Below are 21,468 nucleotides of genomic sequence, written 5' to 3' on the forward strand. Positions count from 1 at the left end.
AAGCATTAGCATCGTTTCATTATATATATATATATGTGTGTGTGTGTGTGTGTGTGTGTGTGTGTGTGTGTGTGTGTTCATCTGAGCAGTTATTAGCTGTTCTTAATTGGGTCCTAAAGTATTATTTATTTACTCAATCTTCTACTTGGGTGCACTAAAGTACTTTGTGTTTCTTGATAAACAACATTTTGGCAAACTCTTGTTAGCTACATCATTACACACACAGTCATAAGTATTTTGGGAAACATTTTCAAAGGTTACACTGCTAAATCGAAAACATGAACTTTGGATACATTTGTCCCCAGAAACAACCAAACTTCAAGCAGTTCTCCCATGGAAACATAGAAGCCTCTGTCCCTGGACCCTTACCCATGTCTTGCCTTACTTGGTGAATTTTTCCTGCATGTGCTGAATAAACCAACTGAGATTGTAACAATAATAAATAGAACCTTGGTCTTCACAATGCATTTTTTTTAAACATTAGTGAAACTGAACTCTTATGTCCCCATTTGACATTTGAACTTATATTTTTACGAAAGCCACGCACTTACTTTCAGTAATACAGGGAAAATGACTCGGGATGGAGATTTCAGTGTCTGGGAGGTTTCATGCACCTTTGTGACATGCTGGCCCTGAACAGCTTCATTTCTGCTCATCAGAGACAGTGGCATCAGGCCTTTTCATTGCAAAGAGACTCAGAATGCCACTTCTAATCTACTTGGTAATATAAGCACTGCCCAACGTGTTCTTCCTGGCCAGCTGTCAATTCTCTCTGTGCCTCTCTCTGTGCAATCCCTCATCTGTAAGACAGGACTATTGGTAGATGCTTGAAGCTGAACTGACTCTTAAGTGGCTTCACACATGAGGAGAACTTGAATCTGTCCCTGACACTCTGGGAGGACTCAGTACTTGCTCTCAGTTCCAAGTTGCATTGTACCCTTTAAGAGCATTTATCAGGGAGTCAATAGTGTTCGCTGGAATAGGCCAGGCAGCAAGACCTTTGGAGAGTTTGCTCACCCAACTTGAACCTGTAAACTCGGGGCCAGAGAAGGAAAGGAATTCACCTTAGGCCACCCAGCGCATTATGTATGAGACAAGACTAGAATTTACTTTTCCTGGGGTTCTCCCACTACAATGCCTTCCCCAACCTAAACCTACAACAGACTGCCTGTCATTGTAACTAACTGCCTTGGTTGATGGACATTTTCTGAGAGCTATAGCATGTTTATCTGGTGGAGGAGCATAGTCAACTACAGACCACAACTCAGAGCCCAGAAGGGTAAAGCCCTGTCCAGGCACTGTAGAAAGTGACATCTCCTAAGGCAGGTCACTATATTATGGCCTTACTCCTTCATCCAGAGCATCCTGAAAAACTCCAGGAAGAGGAGTGGTATTGACTGCTTCTCCATCCAGAGGACCAAAAGACCCTGGAGATTAATGTGGTTCCCACCTTTTACCTATTGCAATGACTCCAGTAGAGTAACACGAACTCCCTTTATAGGCTCAAATCTCTCAGTGCATACTCAGGCCCAGAGGACATGCTGTCTGTCTAATGGAATTTCAAATGTTCTCTTCTTTCCCAGGTGCTCCCAAGATGCAGTCCTAGGAAAGATGCTTTCCGATATGTTCAGCAGCCAAAGGGAGAACATTTCTCTCAAGTTTTCGGAGGACTGTCTCTATATGAATATTTACACCCCTGCTGACTTGACAAGTAGCAGCAGATTGCCTGTAAGTGCAGGAACCATTGGTCCAGACTTACAGTTTGAACATCTAGATCTTCTGTGGGGTTAGAAGGTGATGAAGGCAGCAGGGGTCAAGAGCACATAGACCAGGCATGACTCAGGAACCAGAGCTTCCTTCAAGCTTTCGCCTGAGGTTTTATTCCCAGTGATGTCAGTCTTTGGTAGAGATCACTGTACAAATCACATGTAATTTCCCAAGTCTTCATGGGATGGAAGGAAAAGAAAGTTAATCTTATTTATAAGAATCTGATCATAGTGGCAGTTAAGGCATGATTTCTAATAAAGTCACAAGTTGGGAGAATCTTTGGGGAAAATTGAACAATCCAGCATGATACAGATAGAGAAACTGTGGTTCTGATGGGGAAAAGAGCATGTGGATGGGGTCCTGGCTCTCCTAGTTTTCATGTGAGTGTTTTCACATGGTGCCATGGGGGGAGATGTGTGATGGATTTATTTTCAGGTCACCTGTGAAAACTTCATTGCCAGATGAAAACTTTCACTCTCCCGTGAAGGTGGATGGGGAGGAGGGAGAATGCTGGGACTATGTCAAAAGCATGCTCTCTGCTCATAGGCAACACCCTGCAGTTTCACCATAGCCTTTGGCATGGTCTGATGAGCAAATGAGTCAGCACTTCACATAGAAACATGGTGCAAGAAGAGGGGCAGGCTGCCAGGTACAGATCACAGGGTTGGGGGAGAGTTTTCTAGAAAAGATAACTCCAGGGATGTAACATGACAGCACCCAACAAGCTTTCCAGAAGCCTCCTGTGTGATACCCAGGAATCGAGGAGAGAGTTGTGGATAGATATGTTAAGATTTGTTATTGCCTGTGCTCAACAGTCACAGAGAGATGGAGGGGTGGGAGAGAAACTTGGTAATCCATTCTTTGGGTCATTTCAAAGGTGAGTATCTCAAGGGACAGCCATATCTAGCCTTCTCATTGGAAAGGGAGCCAGAATGTAGCTTATAATTAACTTGGAAGTACAAACACCAGATAACATGGACCTTCCTGGCTATGTGTCCTTGGGGTGGCTGCCAATCCTCTCTGTGCTGCCAATTCCTCATTTGTGAAACAGGAAAACTTGTAGATGGCTGAGTTTGGGTTGCCTCTTAAAAGGCTTGATATGCAAGGAAACATGTACCTCTCCCTGATACTGTGGGAGGACTTAGTAATTGGTCTCAATTCCACTCAACATTGGACCTTTGAGACCCTTTATCAGGAAGTCAACAGCAATTGTTGAAATAGAAAGATAGTAGAGCCTTAGCAAGCCAGGCAACAAGACCTGGAGATTCAAGGACCATTACCACTGTTCTACATGGATGCATAATAACCTCTTCAAGATGACATTGCCTTCAAGACGACATTGGCCACAAGCCTTGGACTTAGTCTTAACTCTTAGGTATCCTTGCAGCCATCTCTCCTGGAGGTTGCAGGGATCCAGACAGAAAAAACAGGGTCTTGAGATCATTGTAACAGGAGACCCCCTCTAGCTGTGGACACATGTTCTAGAGCTACAAAGTCTGAGTATAAATCCCGGGTCTGCCTTTGAAAAGATTAAAGAGCATGGCCTTTTCTTGACCCCCTCATCCTGTTTCCTCACATGGGAGTTATTATGTAAAGGCCCAATGGGTATCAAGCTGTATCACAGTTCTGCCTAAGTGTCAACATCTGGGCAGACACACTAGCCAGACCTGCAAGAGAGTCTGTCTCACTGCACTGTCATCATGGTCTGCAGGGGTTGGGCAGCTCTGCATCCGGATGGTGGGAACAAGCATCAGGATCAAAGCCAGCTCCTCTTATTGGCTCTAGTTTCTCAGCAGTAAAAGTTTCTCCTCTGTTTCTTATCTATCACATAGAACAGTATGATGGAGATGTTATTTACAGTGCATAAATCAATTCTTGGTTCATAGTATGCACAAGATTTTTCTCTTTAATTTATAGTACTAGCACAATATTATTTTGCACATCCTCATTTCTTCCCCTCAAGTTGTATCAGAGAGCTGAGTACATTGTAGATTCTGAGATAGTGTTAGCCAAATGACCAAGGACATCTTGAATGATATGGACATGAGCTTGGCATAGCAGGAGAATTGGGCTTACAGAAGAAGCACACTAGGAAGGGGCACCATCAGGGCAGTGGATGTCTCATCAGACAAGCACTTACCAGAGAGAAGCTTAGCTCACTGAGAAGTTAAATTGGATGAAATTAAGCTGAAATACAAAGTCTACCCCTTGTTCATGTTCACTTGCCTGAAAGGTCCTGTTGTGAAGCGATACGGTTATGGTGTGATGACAACACCCTTGGCCTTGGTGGGTCCCATGATAATCTCACATCTGTGTCTTAGAAGTATGTGAGAAATGAGAAAAAAGAGTGGCATGGCATCCTGGGCCTGAGAATTGGGGAAAAAAAAAGTCGCATCAGCTTTTTGCAGCCTTTCCGGTAACTGGTGTGGTTTGGTCAATGATCTCAAGTCACAGCCTAGATACAGTCAACCAATTCAGATGAATTCAGAAGTTGTCCCAAGTCTTAAATCTACTGCCTACTGTCCAGGTGATGGTGTGGATCCATGGAGGTGGAATGGTGGTAGGAGGAGCATCAACCTATGATGGACTGGCTCTCTCTGCCCATGAAAACGTGGTGGTGGTGGTCATTCAATACCGCCTGGGAATTTGGGGGCTATTCAGGTAAGAGACTAGATTTTCCTCTCTGCGTATTAGCCTTTGCTTCGTTTCTCTTTCTATTAATAAGACAAGTGACTGAGATTGGGTAGATATAAGAAAACAGATGTATTTAAAAGAGTTTGGAAGACCCCAAGTCCAATATTGGGTAGAAGACTCATAGTGGGAACTCTTGGCTAGAATGGAAATCACATTTTTTACGTGCAGAAGAGATCATGTGACAAGGAGGAAGTCAGCGATGGGAGGCAATCTTGCTTTTTTTTTTGTTTTGTTTTGTTTTGTTTTACAACAAAACACCTCTGGAGAACTAAACAAGGTCCGGTAAGCACTACAGGGATCCCTATTGAGAGTGATACACCCAGTGGCACAACCACCTTGCACTTGGCGTCATCTGTTCATGTTCTTCACTGCTCAGTACTGACTGCCACAGTAGAGACCAGAACCCAGCACGGTAGTGTGCAGCCATTCTTACCTTCCACTATTACCATAGTCAAAGTTCTATGTTTCCATAGTTTCCATAATTACCTAGTGTTATAAATCTGTAGTTTTATTACTGTAGCTGCTCCAGACAGTGGCCTGTGTCATCTGTGACACAATTTTGGAGTCCTATCATGTCTCTGCCCAATGATCCCCACTTTCAACAATATGGAAGATCTTGAAAAGTCCCTGTTCAACCTGCACCCATATGTTTTTACATTCAAACATCTGATCCCATGGCCCTAGGACTCTGAACCTGATGCTTCTAACTAAAATTACTTTTGAATTTACCGATGAGATCAATGTGCTCATCTATTCTTCTTTCACAATGCTACTGCTTCAAGTAGAATTTTTCTCATTGAAACACCATCCTACAGCCCCACATTGGCCACATTGCATTTTCCTGCTAGCTCCCTTCTAGTCTGCTTGATTTTTCTCTCCACTGTGAGCTGCACAGAGCCATATATTTTGTCTCTCCTCTTCTTGAATGTTCCCTAGCTATTTGGTCAATGTTGAATGCATTATGGATCCTCAGTGCTTGAAGAGGAGTGTAAGGCCCCACCTAAAGCAATGCTATAGGGATTGCAGGCAGGTAAAGCCCCCCATGCCAGTGAGGTCAGTGTTCAACCTGATTCTGAAAAGCTCACTGAAACTTCCCCCAGGCCAACTGAGCTCTTGAGATTTTGCCTGACATCTCCCCCCACCCCATTCCACCCTGTCATCTTGCAGCACAGGTGATGAACACAGCCCTGGGAACTGGGGTCTCTTGGACCAGCTGGCTGCACTACGTTGGGTCCAGGAGAACATTGCCAACTTTGGAGGGGACCCAGGCTCTGTGACCATCTTTGGAGAGTCAGCGGGAGGTTTCAGTGTCTCTGTTCTTGTAAGTGTTCTTGCCACCAGACCCTTTGCTGGGGTTTGATACGGCTGCTGGGGTGGGGAGGGACCTATTGGAAAGCAGCTGGTTAGCACACCTTTGCATTCAGTACCTGTGTTCACTCTGTTCCCTGCAAGCCTCAAACAATGGAGAGCTTCAGACATATAATTAACTCTCTTTTGCTCCTAAATTTACCATTCAATTTTTTTTCCCTGGAGCCATGAAAGTCTCCAATTTCTTTTCTCACTTGGTTGATCTCTTTGTCCTTACTATTCGTTCTAACATTAGGTCTCACCCTATAAGTCCTGAGATGAGCAAGCATCTTGGTTTGGGTTGAAGCAACATCTACACATTAAGGAATCTAAGGCCCAAGGTCAGACTGGTGCTTAACCCTGAGGTTAAGAAGGCAGCAGCAGGTTACCTTAAGGATGTGAGGAAGTGAGGAAGGAAAGACAGAAAATCCAATGGGGAAGGTAGGACAGAAGATGTCAGTATCAGGCATAGACTGGGGATGTGAAGTGTCTTGCTTGTTGGTGAAATTAAGCCATAGGAACAGTGAGGGAATCTACAGCATATTCCTGGAGCTGTAAGAAGCCTTAGCTTCCTCAAAGTTGGACAGACATTCAGCAATGGAACTAACACACACTGGTTTCATACTTGAATTATCAGAGGAAATAAATTTAAGTAAAGGGAAAAAATCTGAAAAACATCCAATGAAGAATAAAATCATACATACAACATACCCAGGGGTTGTCACTTGGCTATTGTTACATTTTTTCAATCTTTTTCTAAAATTATATATGCATTTATATATATATATGAATATATGTTCTATATCATATCTGTGTATCCATCATGCATGCATCCACTATCCTCCATCTATAACCTTTTTCATTTTCCATTTTCTCTCTATATGCAACTATGTTGGTTTCTAATTCTTTTATCCAAAAGATAAAAGTTATTATATACTAACACAATATAAATATTTTCCTTAATAGTAAGCCCTCTTCCATACTACTATCTACCTATGATTGCATAATATTGCATTGCAAAAATGAATCTTAACTACTCAATTTTATATTGATACCTTGAACTAATTCCAATTTTTACTATTTAAAAAATGCATGATCTTTCTGAGAAATTTTCCCAGGCATCCATGACCTTTAGTCTCAGGATAGACTCTGAACAATGGAGAAACAGACAGTTTGCATGGGTAGGTATTACCAAGCCCTTTATTGACACTGTCATTCCAGTAGTTTGGACTTATCCTGATAGGGACTTGTAGTGTACTTCCACTCTCTTTCTAAGTCTGAATTCAGACCACATCCTGCTGAGATGCTCATGGGGAATGTCAAAACAAAGAGCATCTGGGAATTGGGCTAGAATAGGTGAGAAGCCGTCATATCCATGGAATACCAGGGTCACCAAATGCAGGGTCAGGAGAAAATTAGAGGGATCCCTAAATGGCAAGTATGTTATGATTCACACTATTAGTTACTTTTCTCCTTGCTGTGCTAAAATACCCAACAAAGGCAACTTAAGTAACGGCTTATTTTGGTACACAGTTTAAGGATGCAGTTTATCACAACAGGGAAATCATGTCAGCAAGAGCTGAGTTGGCTGGTCACAGGGAACCCACAGGTAGGACCTCTGATCTTCAAAACCATGTCTACCATCATGGGCCAGAAAACCAAAAGAGCATGGTATCTTCCCAAGTACAACAGGATTCATCTGCAGAAACATGCACCATAATAAAAGTATGTGAGATGCTGACTGGAGCAACCTCCTTTTTTATTGGGTCAACTATCTGGGACTTGACTGTAGTGTATTTTTCTCCCTAATTTCTTTTGGCATGGTCTGAAGACTCAATGAGTCAGCGTTCCCATGTAAAGGAAGCCCAGAGATTGGGCAGGCTGCTAGTTCCAGGTTATGTGAATGCTGCCACAATTATGATGCATATTCCAACTTCAGTTAATGTGATATAGAAACCCTCGCACAGCTATGTAAAGAGGTTTATCTCATAGGTGACTCCATATCCTTTTCCAATTTGTTGTTGATCACAGCACCCCTTTTTGTGAACATGATTTCTTCTCTCCCCTGGCAGGTGCTGTCTCCTCTGGCCAAGAACCTCTTCCACAGAGCCATTTCTGAGAGTGGCGTGATCATCAGTACAAAGCTGATCAAGGAGAAGACCCAGTCTGTGGTTGAAGTAGGTCCCAGCCTTGGCACTCCTGCACCCTTCTCTGAGCTTCCCTTGGGTCCTCACTGACTTTTCTGACTGTGGGATGCCGTTGAGGTACTCAAACAATTCTTAAAGTACAAATAGATGGGCAGAAAGACTGCCCTTTGACCCACAGCTCAGATACACTCTGCAAATTCTGATGTGCCTTCCTGTGAGTCACGTTACTCAGACACCCAGTGATTCTGCACAGAAACTGAAACATGAGAGATTCTGTGGTTCACTTGAGCACAGGTATTTAGTGACTGGAAGAGGTAGTATCTGAAACAAACAAACAAACAAACAAACAAACAAACAAAAGCTTATTTTTCATGTGACATGACCTCTTTAGAGGCATTCAAGTTGGAGAACATGGTGGTGGTGGTGGTGGTGGTGGTGGTGGTGGTGTGTGTGTGTGTGTGTGTGTGTGTGTGTGTGTGTGTCTATGTGTGAGAGAACATAGTAATTGGAGTGAACACTGTACACATTTAAGCAGGAAAAAGCTAACCTAATAGGATGTAAATATTGATTATATAACCCACATATGTCATTATTCCAATTAGTAATAGAGGCAATATTCTATGGGATACAGTATCAACATTGGTTAATTTAGAGCAGTGGTTCTCAACCTCTCTCTCTCTCTCTCTCTCTCTCTCTCTCTCTCTCTCTCTCTCTCTCTGTGTGTGTGTGTGTGTGTATCTCTCTTTTCCATTAATTTATTTATTTAATCATTTTACAGCCTGATCTTAGCCCCAGTCTCTCCCTCCTCTTCTCCCAGTCCTGTCCTCACACCTGCTCTCGATATTCCTTCCTCCTGTTCTCTTCAGAGAAGGGGAGCCCCCGCCATGGGTACTACCCACCCAGGCACATCAAGTCTCAACAGGAATAAGCACATCCTCTCCCACTGAGACTAGACAGGGCATCCCAGGTATTGGATAGGAATCCAAAGGTAGGTAACAGAGTTAGAGACTGTCCCCACCACAACTGTTAGGGGACCCACATGATGACCAAGATGCACATCTCCTACATATGTGTTGAGGATCTAGGCCCAGCTGCTACATACTCTTTGGTTGGTGGTTCAATCTCTTTGAGCAACCATGGGCCTAAATTAGTTTCCTCTGTAGGTCTTTTTGTGTTGTACTTGATACCTCCAGGTGCCTCAATCCCTCCTCCCACTCTTCCACAAAACTCCCTGAGCTATGCCTATTATTTGGCTGTGGATCTCTACATCTGTTTCCATCAGCTGCTGGATGAAGCCTCTCAGAAGACACCTATGCTAGGCTCCTGTCTGCAAGCATAGCAGAGTATCATTAATAGTGTCAGAGGCTGGCTCTCTCCCATGAGGTGGGTCTTGAGTATGGCCAGTCATCTCTGCACCATCTTTATCCCTACACTTCTAGTAGGTGGGACAAATTTTAGGTCGAAGGTTTTATGGATGGATTGTTGTCCCTCTCCTTCCATTAGAAGTCCCACCTGGCTCCAGGAGAAGGACTCTTCAGGCTTCAGATCATCCATGGCTAGGTGTCTCAGCTATGGTCACCCCATAGACTCTGGGAAGCCTCTCCTGTCCCAGAGATGCCCGCTCTGCCGATTTCCATTCCCTCTCCCAACCCTCCCACTCTCCCCACACCTGATCCCCATTTCCCTTCCCACCCCCTCTTCCATCCAGTTTGCTACCTACATCTACTTCAGATGTCTATTTCTTCTTCTGGGTAAGATTCAACCATCTTCCTTTGGGCCAACTTTGTTATTGAGCTTCTTCGGGTCTGTGAATTACAGCATGGTTATCTTGTACGTTATGGCTAATATTCACTTACAAGTGAGTATATAACATGTGTGTCTTTCTGGGTCTGCTTTACCTCCTGCAGGATGATATTTTCTTGTTCCATCCATTTGCTGGCAAACTTCGAGATTTCCTTGTTTTCAATAGCTGAGTAGTATTCCACAGTGTAAATGTCTTACAGTTTCTTCAGTTGAGGGACACCTAGGTTGTTTACAGATTCTGGCTGTTACAAATAAAGCTGCTATGAACATAATTGAGCAAAATGCCCTTGTTATATGGTGAAGCACCCTTTGGGTCTATGCCCAAGAGTGGTAAAAATAGCTGGGTCTTGAGGTAGGACTATTTCCAATTTTCTGAGAAAGCACCAGATTGATTTCCAGAGTGATTGCACAGATTTGCACTCCAGCAATGGAAGAGTGTTCCCCTTGCTCCACAACCTCACCATCATGTGCCATAACATGAGCTTTTGATCTTCACCATTCCGACATGTGTAAGATGGAATCTCAGAAGCTGTTTTGATTTCATTTCTCCAAAGACTAAGGATGATGAACATTTCTTTAAGTTCTTCTTGGCCACTAGAGTTTCCTCTGTTGAGAATTCTCTGTTTAGCTCTGTATCCCATATTTTAATTGGCTTATTTGGGTTTGATGGTATTTAATTTCTTTGAGTTCCTTATGTATTTTTCATATTAACCTTCTGTCAGATGTGGGGTTGGTGAAGATCTTTTCCCATTCTGTAGACTGCTGCTTTCTCTTATTGATGGTGTCCTTTGAGTTGCAAAAGCTTTTAAGTTTCATGAGGTTCCATTTATTAAATGTTGATCTTAGAGCCTGAATTGTTGATGTTCTGTTCAGGAAATTGTCTCCTGTGCCAATGTGTTGAAGGGTATTTCCGATTTTTTTCTATTAGATTTAGTGTATCTAGTTTTGTGTTGAGGTCTTTGGTCCACTTGGACTTGAATTTTATGTAGTTCTACTGTGTGCAGACATCCAACTAGGCCAGCACCATTTGTTGAAGATGCTTTCTTTTTCCATTGTATGGTTTTGACTTCTTTGTCAAAACTCAAGTGTCCAAATGTGTGTGAGTTTACTTCTGGGTGTTCAATTTGATTCCATTGATCAACCTGGCCTGTCTGGTTTTTTTTTTATTACTATTGCTCTGTAGTACAGCTTGAAATCAGGAATGGTGATACACACAGAAGCCCTTTTATTGTACAGGATTGCTTTAGTTATCATGGGTGTTTATTTTTCCATATGAAGTTGAGAATTCCTCATTCAAAAACCATAAAGAATTGTGTTGGAATTTCGATGAGAATTTCACTGAATCTCTAGATTACTTTTGGTAAGATGGCCAGTTTTTACTACATGAATCCTACTAATCCATGAGCATTGGAGATCTTTTTATCTTCTGATATCTTTAATTTCTTTCATCAGAGATTTCAGAGATATTGTCATACATGTCTTTCATTTGATTTGTTAGACTTACACCAGGATATTTCATATTATTTGTGACATAGATGCTAACAAAACAGCATCAAATTAAACTGAGAGAAACTTAAATAAATTCCACTAAAATCAAGGACAAGGTTGCTCGCACTCTCTATATGTCTTCAATATAGTACTTAAAGTTCTAGGTAAAGCAATAAGACAACTAAAAAAGATCAAGGAGATACCTCTACAACCTTAAGAAACTGGATGTGAAAGCCAGACATAGCGATGAATGACTATAATCCAAATACCTAGAGAAGCAAAGGTAGGAAGAAGAACTGATACAAGATTGAGACAAGCCTGATCTACTTTGTAGTTCCTGGGCTAGCCAGGGATACTTAATAAAACCCTATAACAACAACAACAACAGTTAAGGAAAGCAAAAAGAGAGGAAGGGAGTGGCAGGAGAGAGAGGAAGAAGAGGAGAGAGGTGGGAGAATGGGAGAGGGGGAAAAAGGAGGAGGAGGAGGAAGAGGAGGAGGAGGAGGTGATGATGATGATTGGGTACAGGTTAAACTCCACTATCTGCATTGATAGAGGATATAGTCATTATTCTTGACCTCTGATGTTGCCTATGATCTTTTTCAGAAAATTGCTGCTGTTTCTGGGTGTCAGAACATGACATCAGCTGCCATGGTTCACTGCCTGCGCCAGAAGACGGAGGACGAGCTCTTGGAGATCTCACGGGAACTGGCACTTGTGTGTATCTGTTCTACTTGTCATTCTTTTGCATTCTTGGCCCAAACTATCTATTTTGCTGTTCTTGCCCTGGACAATCTCTAAAGGGACAGCTCCCCAGCTCTCAGAAAGAGTGGAACCTCCTGACCCAGACTGGAAATGTCATTTTCTGTTAAGAAAACATCTCAAATGTAAAAAGTAATCCAGTTATATATGTTCCATGATGAGGAGTGTCACAGAAATCTTTCTAATTTATTATAACGTGCTTTTTGAACATTCTTGTCACACAGAATTTCTTGAATAAGATATTCTGTGTTCCTGAAAAAATTAACTATTATCCTGAATTTCAGGGATATCCAATACAGAATTTTTGAGAAAAAGGTCACATTATCTATTGGTCATATGAAAATTAAGTTATAACGCAGTAGTAGCCAAGTTCTCTATAATTTATGAGATATTGCCTCCGTTGTGGTCCTAGGAGAGCCATTTATTTCCCTCTTCATTCATCTATCATCCACACATTCATTCATGCTTCCAACCACTCTACTCATTATCTCCTCCTCAATTTAGTAGAAATAGATTAATAATTTTCTTATTATATTTTCAGCCTGTCCATCATTCATGAACAATTGATAATTGTACAACTTCCAGTCCTTTCTCCATCCAAACAATCATCCATTCTTCATCTAACTATGAAAAACATGTTTGGTCTGTTTGTTGATATATGCATACAACTCACAAATTGTACTCATTTTTATTTTTGAGATTGTAATATAATTACATTTCTTCCTTCCCTTTTCTCCCTTCAAGCCCTCCTATATATTTGGGGGTTGTATCTTGGGACATAGGAACAAAATTTAGGAATTTAGGAACAGAATCTTCTAGTAACGATAAAGTTCAAGAGCAGAAGGCTCATGACATGGTTGGAACCAGGCCTTGTGAAGCTATTCAATATCGACCTCTCTAGTCAATAGTTTTTCAAATTTTTCTTTCTTTCCTTCTTTCTGGATATTTTGATCAGATGCAAATGTTTGAACGCAAGAAGTGAAAATAAATAAAAGAGACAAGTCCTGCCCTGGCATCCATCTCACCTATGGCCCCATCTATTCTTGCACCCATATAGACTCATTTCCATTTCATTCAGCTGGGTTTTTTCCTGAGGGAAACTGAGTATTGTTGCCAGAGGGTAGATGCTGAGGTGATGTTGAAGAGGAACACAGGCATAGGCAACAAACATGCACCCCAGAACTGCACAGGCCCTGACTCTGGATGGACCTGCCCCTTTGATGTTCCTCTTGTCCCCATCCTGCTCCACCGTGTATTTGTATGCAAGGAGCCCCGTGTAAGAATCAGGTGGAGAAATTGAAACACCAGGGCACAGCTCAAAGGGTAGCCCTTTACAGTGGCAGGTTCTCAAGACATCCTCTGCTTTCATGTTCACAGAATCTTTCTGCCCCATATTTCAGTGGAGACCCAGAGAGAGATCACTAACTTTTTCTGGATTACTGGTGTTGCATCTTAACAGCATTAAACTCCAGTTAACTCTGAATGGAAGGTTTCCCAAGACTTCAAGAGAAGTCCCTTGCCAGTTAAAATAGGCCAATGGAGCAGAGATAGAACTAGCCTGACTCTCAGCACGGTGCTCTCGGTCAGCAACTTATCCCCTGGGCCCAGCTCTCCTTTCTCATTTACTCTCTTGCATTGCAGTAGTGCAAGAAAGCTGTACTGAACCTCTGAAACCAGAAAGCTGGGATAACGGGCTGACTGCTGCCTCACAGCACCAGCCTGTGTCTGGTGTCATTAGCTATGTAGCATCTATAGTCTGGTCCCGGGCTCCCTTCTTGGAGACCTCAAACATTCCCTGTAGATCCTGTGAGGACCAAATGAGATTCTTCCCGTCAGGTTTTTACTGAGTGCCAAGAGCTGAATTGCAGCTGGGGATGAAACATTGAGGCAGACACTGGTCTGTGCCGCCAGGAGATAGTTGAAGTGGAGGCGATGAGGCTGGAGCAGGCTTGAGGAAGACAGAGATGGGAGGTGAGGCTCCAGCTGAAGAAAGTTGAATTACAATTCACCATGAGCTGGATGATCAGTGAGCTCTGAACAGTGGTCTTGTTTTTATTTGTTTTGTTTTGAGACAGGGTCCTACTGTGTAGCCTAGGAATGTGTGATCTTCTTACCTCAGCCTCCCAAATGTCAATATCGTGGGTATAAGGCATATCACTAAGAGCAGTGTAGAAAGGCATTGTACAAACAAGGGGACAGAGAAGGTACAAGGAGAGGCAGTAGAAAGACTTTGCACTGAACAGTTCCTGTAGGTCATCCTGGGACTGAGCAGTGCGTTGATGAGGTGTGGCTGGAGTACAGATAGTTTTGAAGAAATTTCTGACTGGACTTATTGACAAGCAGGTTACGAGGCATGACAAAAGCAGAGGAGGGAAAGATGTGTCTGCCTTCTCTGACTCAAAAGCTCAAAGCACATGGCCTCAAAGTGCAGCTGTCAGTATTCCCTGGGTAGTAGAGGCACTTACTGTGTGTCTCAGGGCTGCTGATGCCAGAGGCCTCCTTAGACTCCCAGGTGCTGGTCCTTACTGTCTATCTTCTGGAAATTTTCTGACTCTACTTTCCCTCCTCCCTGCCATTTCCCCTTAAGGACACAAGTTAGACCATGCCATTTCCTGTCTCAATAGCCTGTCTTTGCTCACAGGATTAATTCCTCGCCTGCTCTGAGACAGTACTCCCCCAAAAAAGCCACAAGTGCCAGAAAGATGCCACCCATATTTCTGCTCTACTTTCCTTTCTGTTGCTGTGACAGGGCTTATTTGTGTTACACTTCGAGGCTACAGTCCATCAGTGAGAAAAGACATGAGGCAGGAACCAAAGAAGGTCTGTTCAGCCAAGGAACAGCAGAATCCATGTAGGAAGGCTGCTTGCTGGCTCATGGGAAGGTTCATGCTTGGCTAGCTTTCTTATATAGTTTATGACACATTCCAAGGGAATGGCACTGCCTACATTAGGCAAACAAAACACTTCCTACATACATGCCCACAAGCCAGTGTGATCTAGAGAATTCCCTAAGTGTGACTTCCTTCTCAAGTGATCTGAGGTTATTAAAGCTAACTAGGTGTGTGTGTGTGTGTTATGTATGTATATGCATATATGTGTCTTATTATGAAAGGTTTCAAACAAATTTTTGTTGTTTTCTGCCTGTTCACGTCTACATTTAGTACCTTATTATTCATAATGGAAAAGCATGTCTGTCTATCAACAGAACGGATAATGAAAATTATCATGCATACACAATGGAATTTAAGCCAATTGTAAAGACATGTGCCACATGTTGTATGTAAACATAGTCCCACTCTGTGGCCCTTTCTCTACTACTCTTCCAGAGAAGTCTCCTGAGTCCAGACCTTTGTGACTCTCCTGGGATTCACCCTGCACACAGACTCCTCTGTCACTTGACTCATTTCCTTCCCATCGCTTAGAAATGCACACTCCTTTCTTTGGTTGTCTATAGTGTTCTTGAAAACATTCCACTCCAGATATCAGAAGACTGGCTTTGTGTGTCCAGAATGCCATCTTCCTTCAGATAGACAGTGCCTCTCGCCATCTTCTGGAGCTTTCTATCTTCACTACTCAGCTTTTCTAAGGTGGCAATTTCTATTATCAGCCCATTGGAGCAGGATCTGGTACTTGCTGTGGCATTTTATTTCTCTAAATAGGAACAAGGCCTCAGTTTAGACACCTCAAGTGATAAGTTCAGTACTTCTCAAAGGCAGCCATTTATCCCAAAGCACCCGGATTTAGCTATGGATAGGTAGGTGCAATCGGCCCTTATTAATAAGTGAGAACTCTCCTCTCCCCAGTTCACTGTTGCATTGCCACTGTTGATCCTCACTTAACAGTTCTGACCTTGAAGACTCCAAGACTCAGCCACTGTCTTTAGGGTGTTAGGTTTCTGTGGCCACAGACACAGGGGTCTTTATGCTTGGCAATCTCCCAGACCAGCAAAGAGGGGATATGAGTGAAAAGAAGAGTAAGTTATTTATAAGTACTGCCTTTTTGTTTTCCCAAGAACAATACCGTCCCATCCATAGTGATTGATGGAGTGGTCCTGCCAAAGGCACCAGAAGAGATCCTGGCTGAGAAGAATTTCAATACTGTCCCCTACATTGTGGGCATCAACAAGCAAGAGTTTGGCTGGATCCTTCCAACGGTGAGATTGTCCCAACATCTTAGATGCAGCCACAGAGGCTCAATTATCACCCCCCCTGCTCTGAGTAAGGGCTATGCACTCAGATGACTACAGTTCAAAGAGGCTTAAAACTCTCCATGTAAATTTGCTTTGAGAGTCTCTGATAAAGCCCTCTGGAGTACCAATTTACATTTGGGGCAGATGGGAGGGATCAATAATTTGAAACATTTAAAAATAACTACATTAGAGGGGCTCAAAGCCCTGGCTGCCCAGCCCCAAGCTTTCTCTTGGCAGTGCTGGGCTCTGTCAAGGAGGCATTTAGGGCCCTGGTATCAGCCTGGGATGTGGCACCCAGTGCTAGAAGACATGTTGAAATAGAGCAGATCTCTGAGTGCAAACGTGGACAGGGTCAGCACATGCCCAGAGTTCTGTGGCTCTCATGCAGAAGGGCCTCAGGGGACATCATAGGAATATAGACACAATGCTTGTCTTTGTTTTCCCTGTCACCTGACTCTGAAAAATGTAGCCTCTGTCCTTTGTCCCTGAGCCCATAGCTTCTATATGACCCAGGCTTTAATGTTCCTTCGCTGCCTAGAGGGACATTGTGCCTCCTGATATAAATAAATACAGTCAAGCTAGGTGTGGTGGCGCACACCTTTAATCCCAGCACTCGGGAGGCAGAGACAGGCGGATCGCTGTGAGTTCGAGGCCAGCCTGGTCTACCACGTTAGTCCAGGACAGTCAAAGCTACAACAGAGAAACCCTGTCTTGAAAAACAAAAAAACAAATAAACAAATAAACAAAAAATACAGTTGCTTGATTGTTCTATCTGTATTGCTTATGTTTATTCATATAAGACCATTTGTTTTCTTTGTTCATTTTTGTTGTTTGCGTTATCATAAACTCCCATACCCTTTAACACCCTCCCATAAGCACCTTCATTTCACATGGGTTGCTTGGCTTGCCTGTGTGGCTCATCTTAATTTACTGTGATTCACAAATGTTTTACCATTTGTTTAACAGATGATGGGCGATCTACTCTCTGAAGGCAAAATGAATGAGAAAATGGCCTGTTCCCTCTTACGGAGGTTCAGCGCTGAGCTTGTAAGAGTCTAGGGAATCTCGGGAATTGGTTGGGAAACAAAAGTTAGTGGCTTGCATTAATCACGGACAAATTCAATGGCTTTAAACAATAGTAGGGACTGGGGTTCACCTCTCATGTTTATACTCTTCCCACTTCGCACCCCAGTGTAAAAAAAAAAAAAACAAACCTCACATTTGTTGTTCACCAATCAAAAATTCCCATGGGCCCAGGACAAGATGCTACGTGAAAGATTTATTTCAAGATTTCTATACCGAGAAAAGATTGATTCTATGACTAACAAAGAACATCAGGTTTATACATTGGAGGCCGAAGATCAAGTAGCTAGGAGGCATATCAGACAGGTGGGCACTTGTAGCAGTTACTAATTGTCGGTCCCCTGCTTTTCTGACACATGGGCTTCTGCTATCAACACATCATTAAACAGATATTATGGGCTCTGTAAATCTAAAACAAAGCATGTACTGACTAGCACATCTCATGAGACATGTCTTTTTTCATCCAGTTTCCTAGGGATAGCATATTCTAAAGTTATTTGCTAGGGTACAAAAGGTGTCTTTCACCTATAGAACAGGAAAAGATACTGAATGTCCCTCCAGAGGAGTTATAGAGAACAGGCAACTGGATTTTTTCCACTACAGCCAAAGGGAAAATGTAACTTTCAGACACCTGACCTCTAAACTTAATGACATACAGCAAGTGGATCTGGAAAATCTCCTTTGGTATAGCGGACTGGCTTGGCACAAGCCCCGGGTGGTTCATGAGCCATGAAATCTTCTTAACCATCTGCAGAAGCCCCATTGATTGCCAGGTGGGAGTGGTCACTTCCTGGTCTGTTTTAGAACATCTCTGAGAGTGTGATTCCTGAAGTCATTGAGAAGTTCGTAGGAAGAACAGACGACTCTATCCAAAAGAGAGACCTTCTCCTGAACATGTTTGCTGATCTGTTTTTTGGTATCCCATCTGTGCTCATGGCCCGTGGCCTCAGAGGTGAGTCTTACATGCTGAATGGGAGAACAAGGACTTAATCACAAGTTTCTGACTTGCCCACTTCTCGGTGTATGTGTGAATATGCATGTATGTATATTCACATCCATAGTATGTGAGGTTAGGGTGTCACTTAGATCATAGAGGGTCTGGATAGAATTAAGGGTGCCCTAGGTTCAACCCTGTGTACCATATAAGTCAAACCTAATGGTACATGTTTGTAACTCTGCACCTGGGAGGTGGGGGAAAAAGACTAGGTTTTCTTTGGCTACACAGGGAGTTCATTGCCAGCCTGGGTTGTATGAAATACTTTCTTACAAAAAGCAAACCAAGAAAAAAAATAAAAATCCAGGGCCAGGAATAGGATTAGGGTGCGAAAGGGCTTCTTTCAGATGAGAGTGCAGCAAGAGGGAACAGAAAGAAGTGTGGGGAGAGGAAGTGTAAAGATCTTCAGTTTCTTTGGCACACCTTTCTCCATCTCAGTGTGCACTGGTTAGAGAAGGTGAGAAATGGGCTTGCATCTCCCACAGGGATGCCTGTAAATGACTTAGGCTGGAGTATGAGGCTACACATAAGTCTGCCTAAAATAAGTAAGATTCTTTTGTTCCTAACGTGTGCTCTATTCCAGTGAATATGCTGTGAATGCTCAGAAACCATGTACATGTTGTCCAGGTTAAGCTGTGAACCTTTCTTTGCAGTCACATCATGGCCCCTTGGCCTAAAACCTTTATTCAAGTTCAGTGTTCTATTATGAATTTTCTGTCTATATGACCCAATCATTGTTGAAAGTGAGGCACTGCAGTCCACTGCTGCCTTGGTATTGTAATCTCTCTCCCTCCAGATGCTTTAATATTTGTTTTACATGCTTATGTACTTTGCATTTGATCTGTTTTATTCTTGTTCTATTCTGTTGGTAAACTTACTTCTCACCAAAAAAAAACTTTGTTTATGTTTTCTCTTTATACTTTCTTACTTAAACTTAATTTGTGAGGTAACTATAACCATCTCTTTTCTCTTTGGGTTCTTCTTTGTGCATAATACCTAATTTTCCTCCAAGTGCAATATATAGATGTCTTAAGACTCAGGTATTTTAAAAACCCATTTTGGTCACTACATGCCCCTTCACTGGAAAATTTACATTGAAGGGAATTAGTGACAGGCAGGGACTTACTAACACCAGTCACTTCAGTTATTTCCTGCTGGTTTTGTAAATATTCTCTTTCTATCTCCCTCTTGGTCCCTTCAAGATGATTTCATGGTTTTCTGTACTCACATACTCTGAGCCCTTTATTTTTATTGTGTGTGTTTCTAAAAATTCACATTGTGGCCACCATGAGGCTTACACAGAGTGAAGCCCTATACTCACAGAACCTGCCTTAACTTGACATCAATATAATTTTATTTTGTGTAACAACTGTATGATTTTATCTAGTTTTTACATTTAAAAAATTATTACTTTTAATCTTATGTGTATGGGTATATTTGCCTGTGTATGTATGTGCACCATAAATGTGCCTGGTGCCCACAAAGGCCACAAGAGGGCATCAGATCCTGGAACACAAGTTGAGAGATTGGTGTGAGCTGCCATTTGGACATTGAGAATTGAACCCGGGTCCTTTGGAAGAGCATTCAGTTCTCTTAACCACTGAGCCCTCTCTCCAGTCCCACTTTTTACATTTTTGTGTGTGTGTGTCAAAATTTGTATCATTTTGAATGACTATTTTAGTGTTAGTTGTTAGCAGTGTTTTTGTACATAACCGTTGTACTGTGTAAGACAAAATCCCCTATGTATTAAGATTACAGACCCACAGTGACCTGATTATGACTTCACACGTTTACACCACTGACTTCCACGGTATTCATTAGTACATTTACCTTTCAGTTTAAAGGGCTCTGACAAAATCCCACAAGGCAGCTGCAGTCAATGGCTTTTCTCTGAGACATTTTTTTATTTCTCCCTCCTTTTTGAAAGACATCTTAGCACAGTGCTCTATGCTGTCAGCTATTGAAATGAATCTGCCTATCCTCCCCGGGCCTGCAGGATTCTGTCAATAACATCAGACATCTTTCTTATCGCCCGATGCTCCAGAGTATTTCCTTCTTCTTTGGTTTTAGGGGGTTTGATTATTTTCATCTGGTTAACGTTGACTGGAGACTCTGCAGTTCCAGAACATCTCCCTTGGAGAAAGAGCGTGTTTTCCAGAACTATGAAATGTTTTCCCGCCCTCCTCCTCCCTCCTCCGGCTCCTCTTCTTCTCTGCTACCCTCAGGACATAAATATTTAGTCTGTTAATGTTACTCCGTTGTCTCTGCTTTCCTTGTTCTTACTCACAAAAACCTAAATGTGTGTCCCATTTGCTTCATTCTTTACTGAACGGTCAAGAAAAAACCCTGGGGATGCTCATAACCAGGATGTGTAGGTGCAGACCTTCTCAGACTGAAAGGGCACTGTGCATCATCACTGAACACACCCAGGCATTCACCACGTGCATTGCATTTGCTCATTCTGCATGCCTTAAACACTTGGCTTAGATCCCAGGTCTACCTCAACCAGCTGTGCAAACCCAAGCAGGTCGCTGGGTCTTTACAAAAGCTGCTTCTGTCCTGTACTAGTAACCACAGTTTACTCCTTCAGAGACGGAGACCTCAATGTTGCCCTGGTGTGTGCCAGTAGCATGAACTGTCTATGTCTCCTCAGATGCTGGGGTTCCTACCTACCTGTATGAGTTTGCGTACTACCCAAGCTTCGTATCTGACAAGAGGCCCAAGACGGTGCTGGGAGATCATGGTGATGACATCTTCTTTGTATTTGGAGTTCCACTTTTAAGAGGTATTGGCTTTTCACAGGGTGTGATCTCGGAGTCGGGAGGACTGGGTCCTAACCTTGGTTTGGGGGCATTCAGCAAGTCTCTCTTGGCACCCTGTTGCAGAGCTGAGCTACATTCAGCTAGTCCCCAACCTTTATCCCGTTCTAATGCACATAAGGATGGCTCGTGCGTCCCCAGCCATGGTCACTTTCAGACTCATGACCTGAGGCATCAAGTAAGAGAGGTGGTGAGTCACCCACAAGGCCCTGGACTAGGACTAGAATACCACAATTTTAATTTCCCACGATCTAGCCAGCTAGCTAGCTATTTATTATCTAAAATTCATATATCTTACTTACAATATATATTTCCCTTCTATTGAAAATAGATTTTTTTCCTCACATAATATAACCTGATTGCCATTTTTTCCTC

General features: G+C 42.7%; 1 protein-coding gene across 1 annotated transcript in view; it reads left to right on the top strand.

The window, feature by feature from the left end:
- LOC311583113 (uncharacterized protein) overlaps positions 1 to 21,468 on the top strand; it is a 59,972-nt gene that overhangs the window by 36,363 nt on the left and 2,141 nt on the right. The window contains exons 17-25 of the mRNA XM_084756429.1: positions 1,584 to 1,728; positions 4,295 to 4,428; positions 5,629 to 5,782; positions 7,881 to 7,985; positions 11,853 to 11,963; positions 16,021 to 16,161; positions 17,164 to 17,244; positions 18,085 to 18,232; positions 20,928 to 21,059. Of these exons, the coding sequence (XP_084612555.1) occupies positions 1,584 to 1,728; positions 4,295 to 4,428; positions 5,629 to 5,782; positions 7,881 to 7,985; positions 11,853 to 11,963; positions 16,021 to 16,161; positions 17,164 to 17,244; positions 18,085 to 18,232; positions 20,928 to 21,059 (1,151 nt within the window). The remainder of the gene's footprint in view (positions 1 to 1,583; positions 1,729 to 4,294; positions 4,429 to 5,628; positions 5,783 to 7,880; positions 7,986 to 11,852; positions 11,964 to 16,020; positions 16,162 to 17,163; positions 17,245 to 18,084; positions 18,233 to 20,927; positions 21,060 to 21,468) is intronic.

This window comes from Acomys minous, assembly GCF_964271855.1.
Source record: "Acomys minous genome assembly, chromosome: 14".
Classification (NCBI taxonomy): Eukaryota; Metazoa; Chordata; class Mammalia; order Rodentia; family Muridae; genus Acomys; species Acomys minous.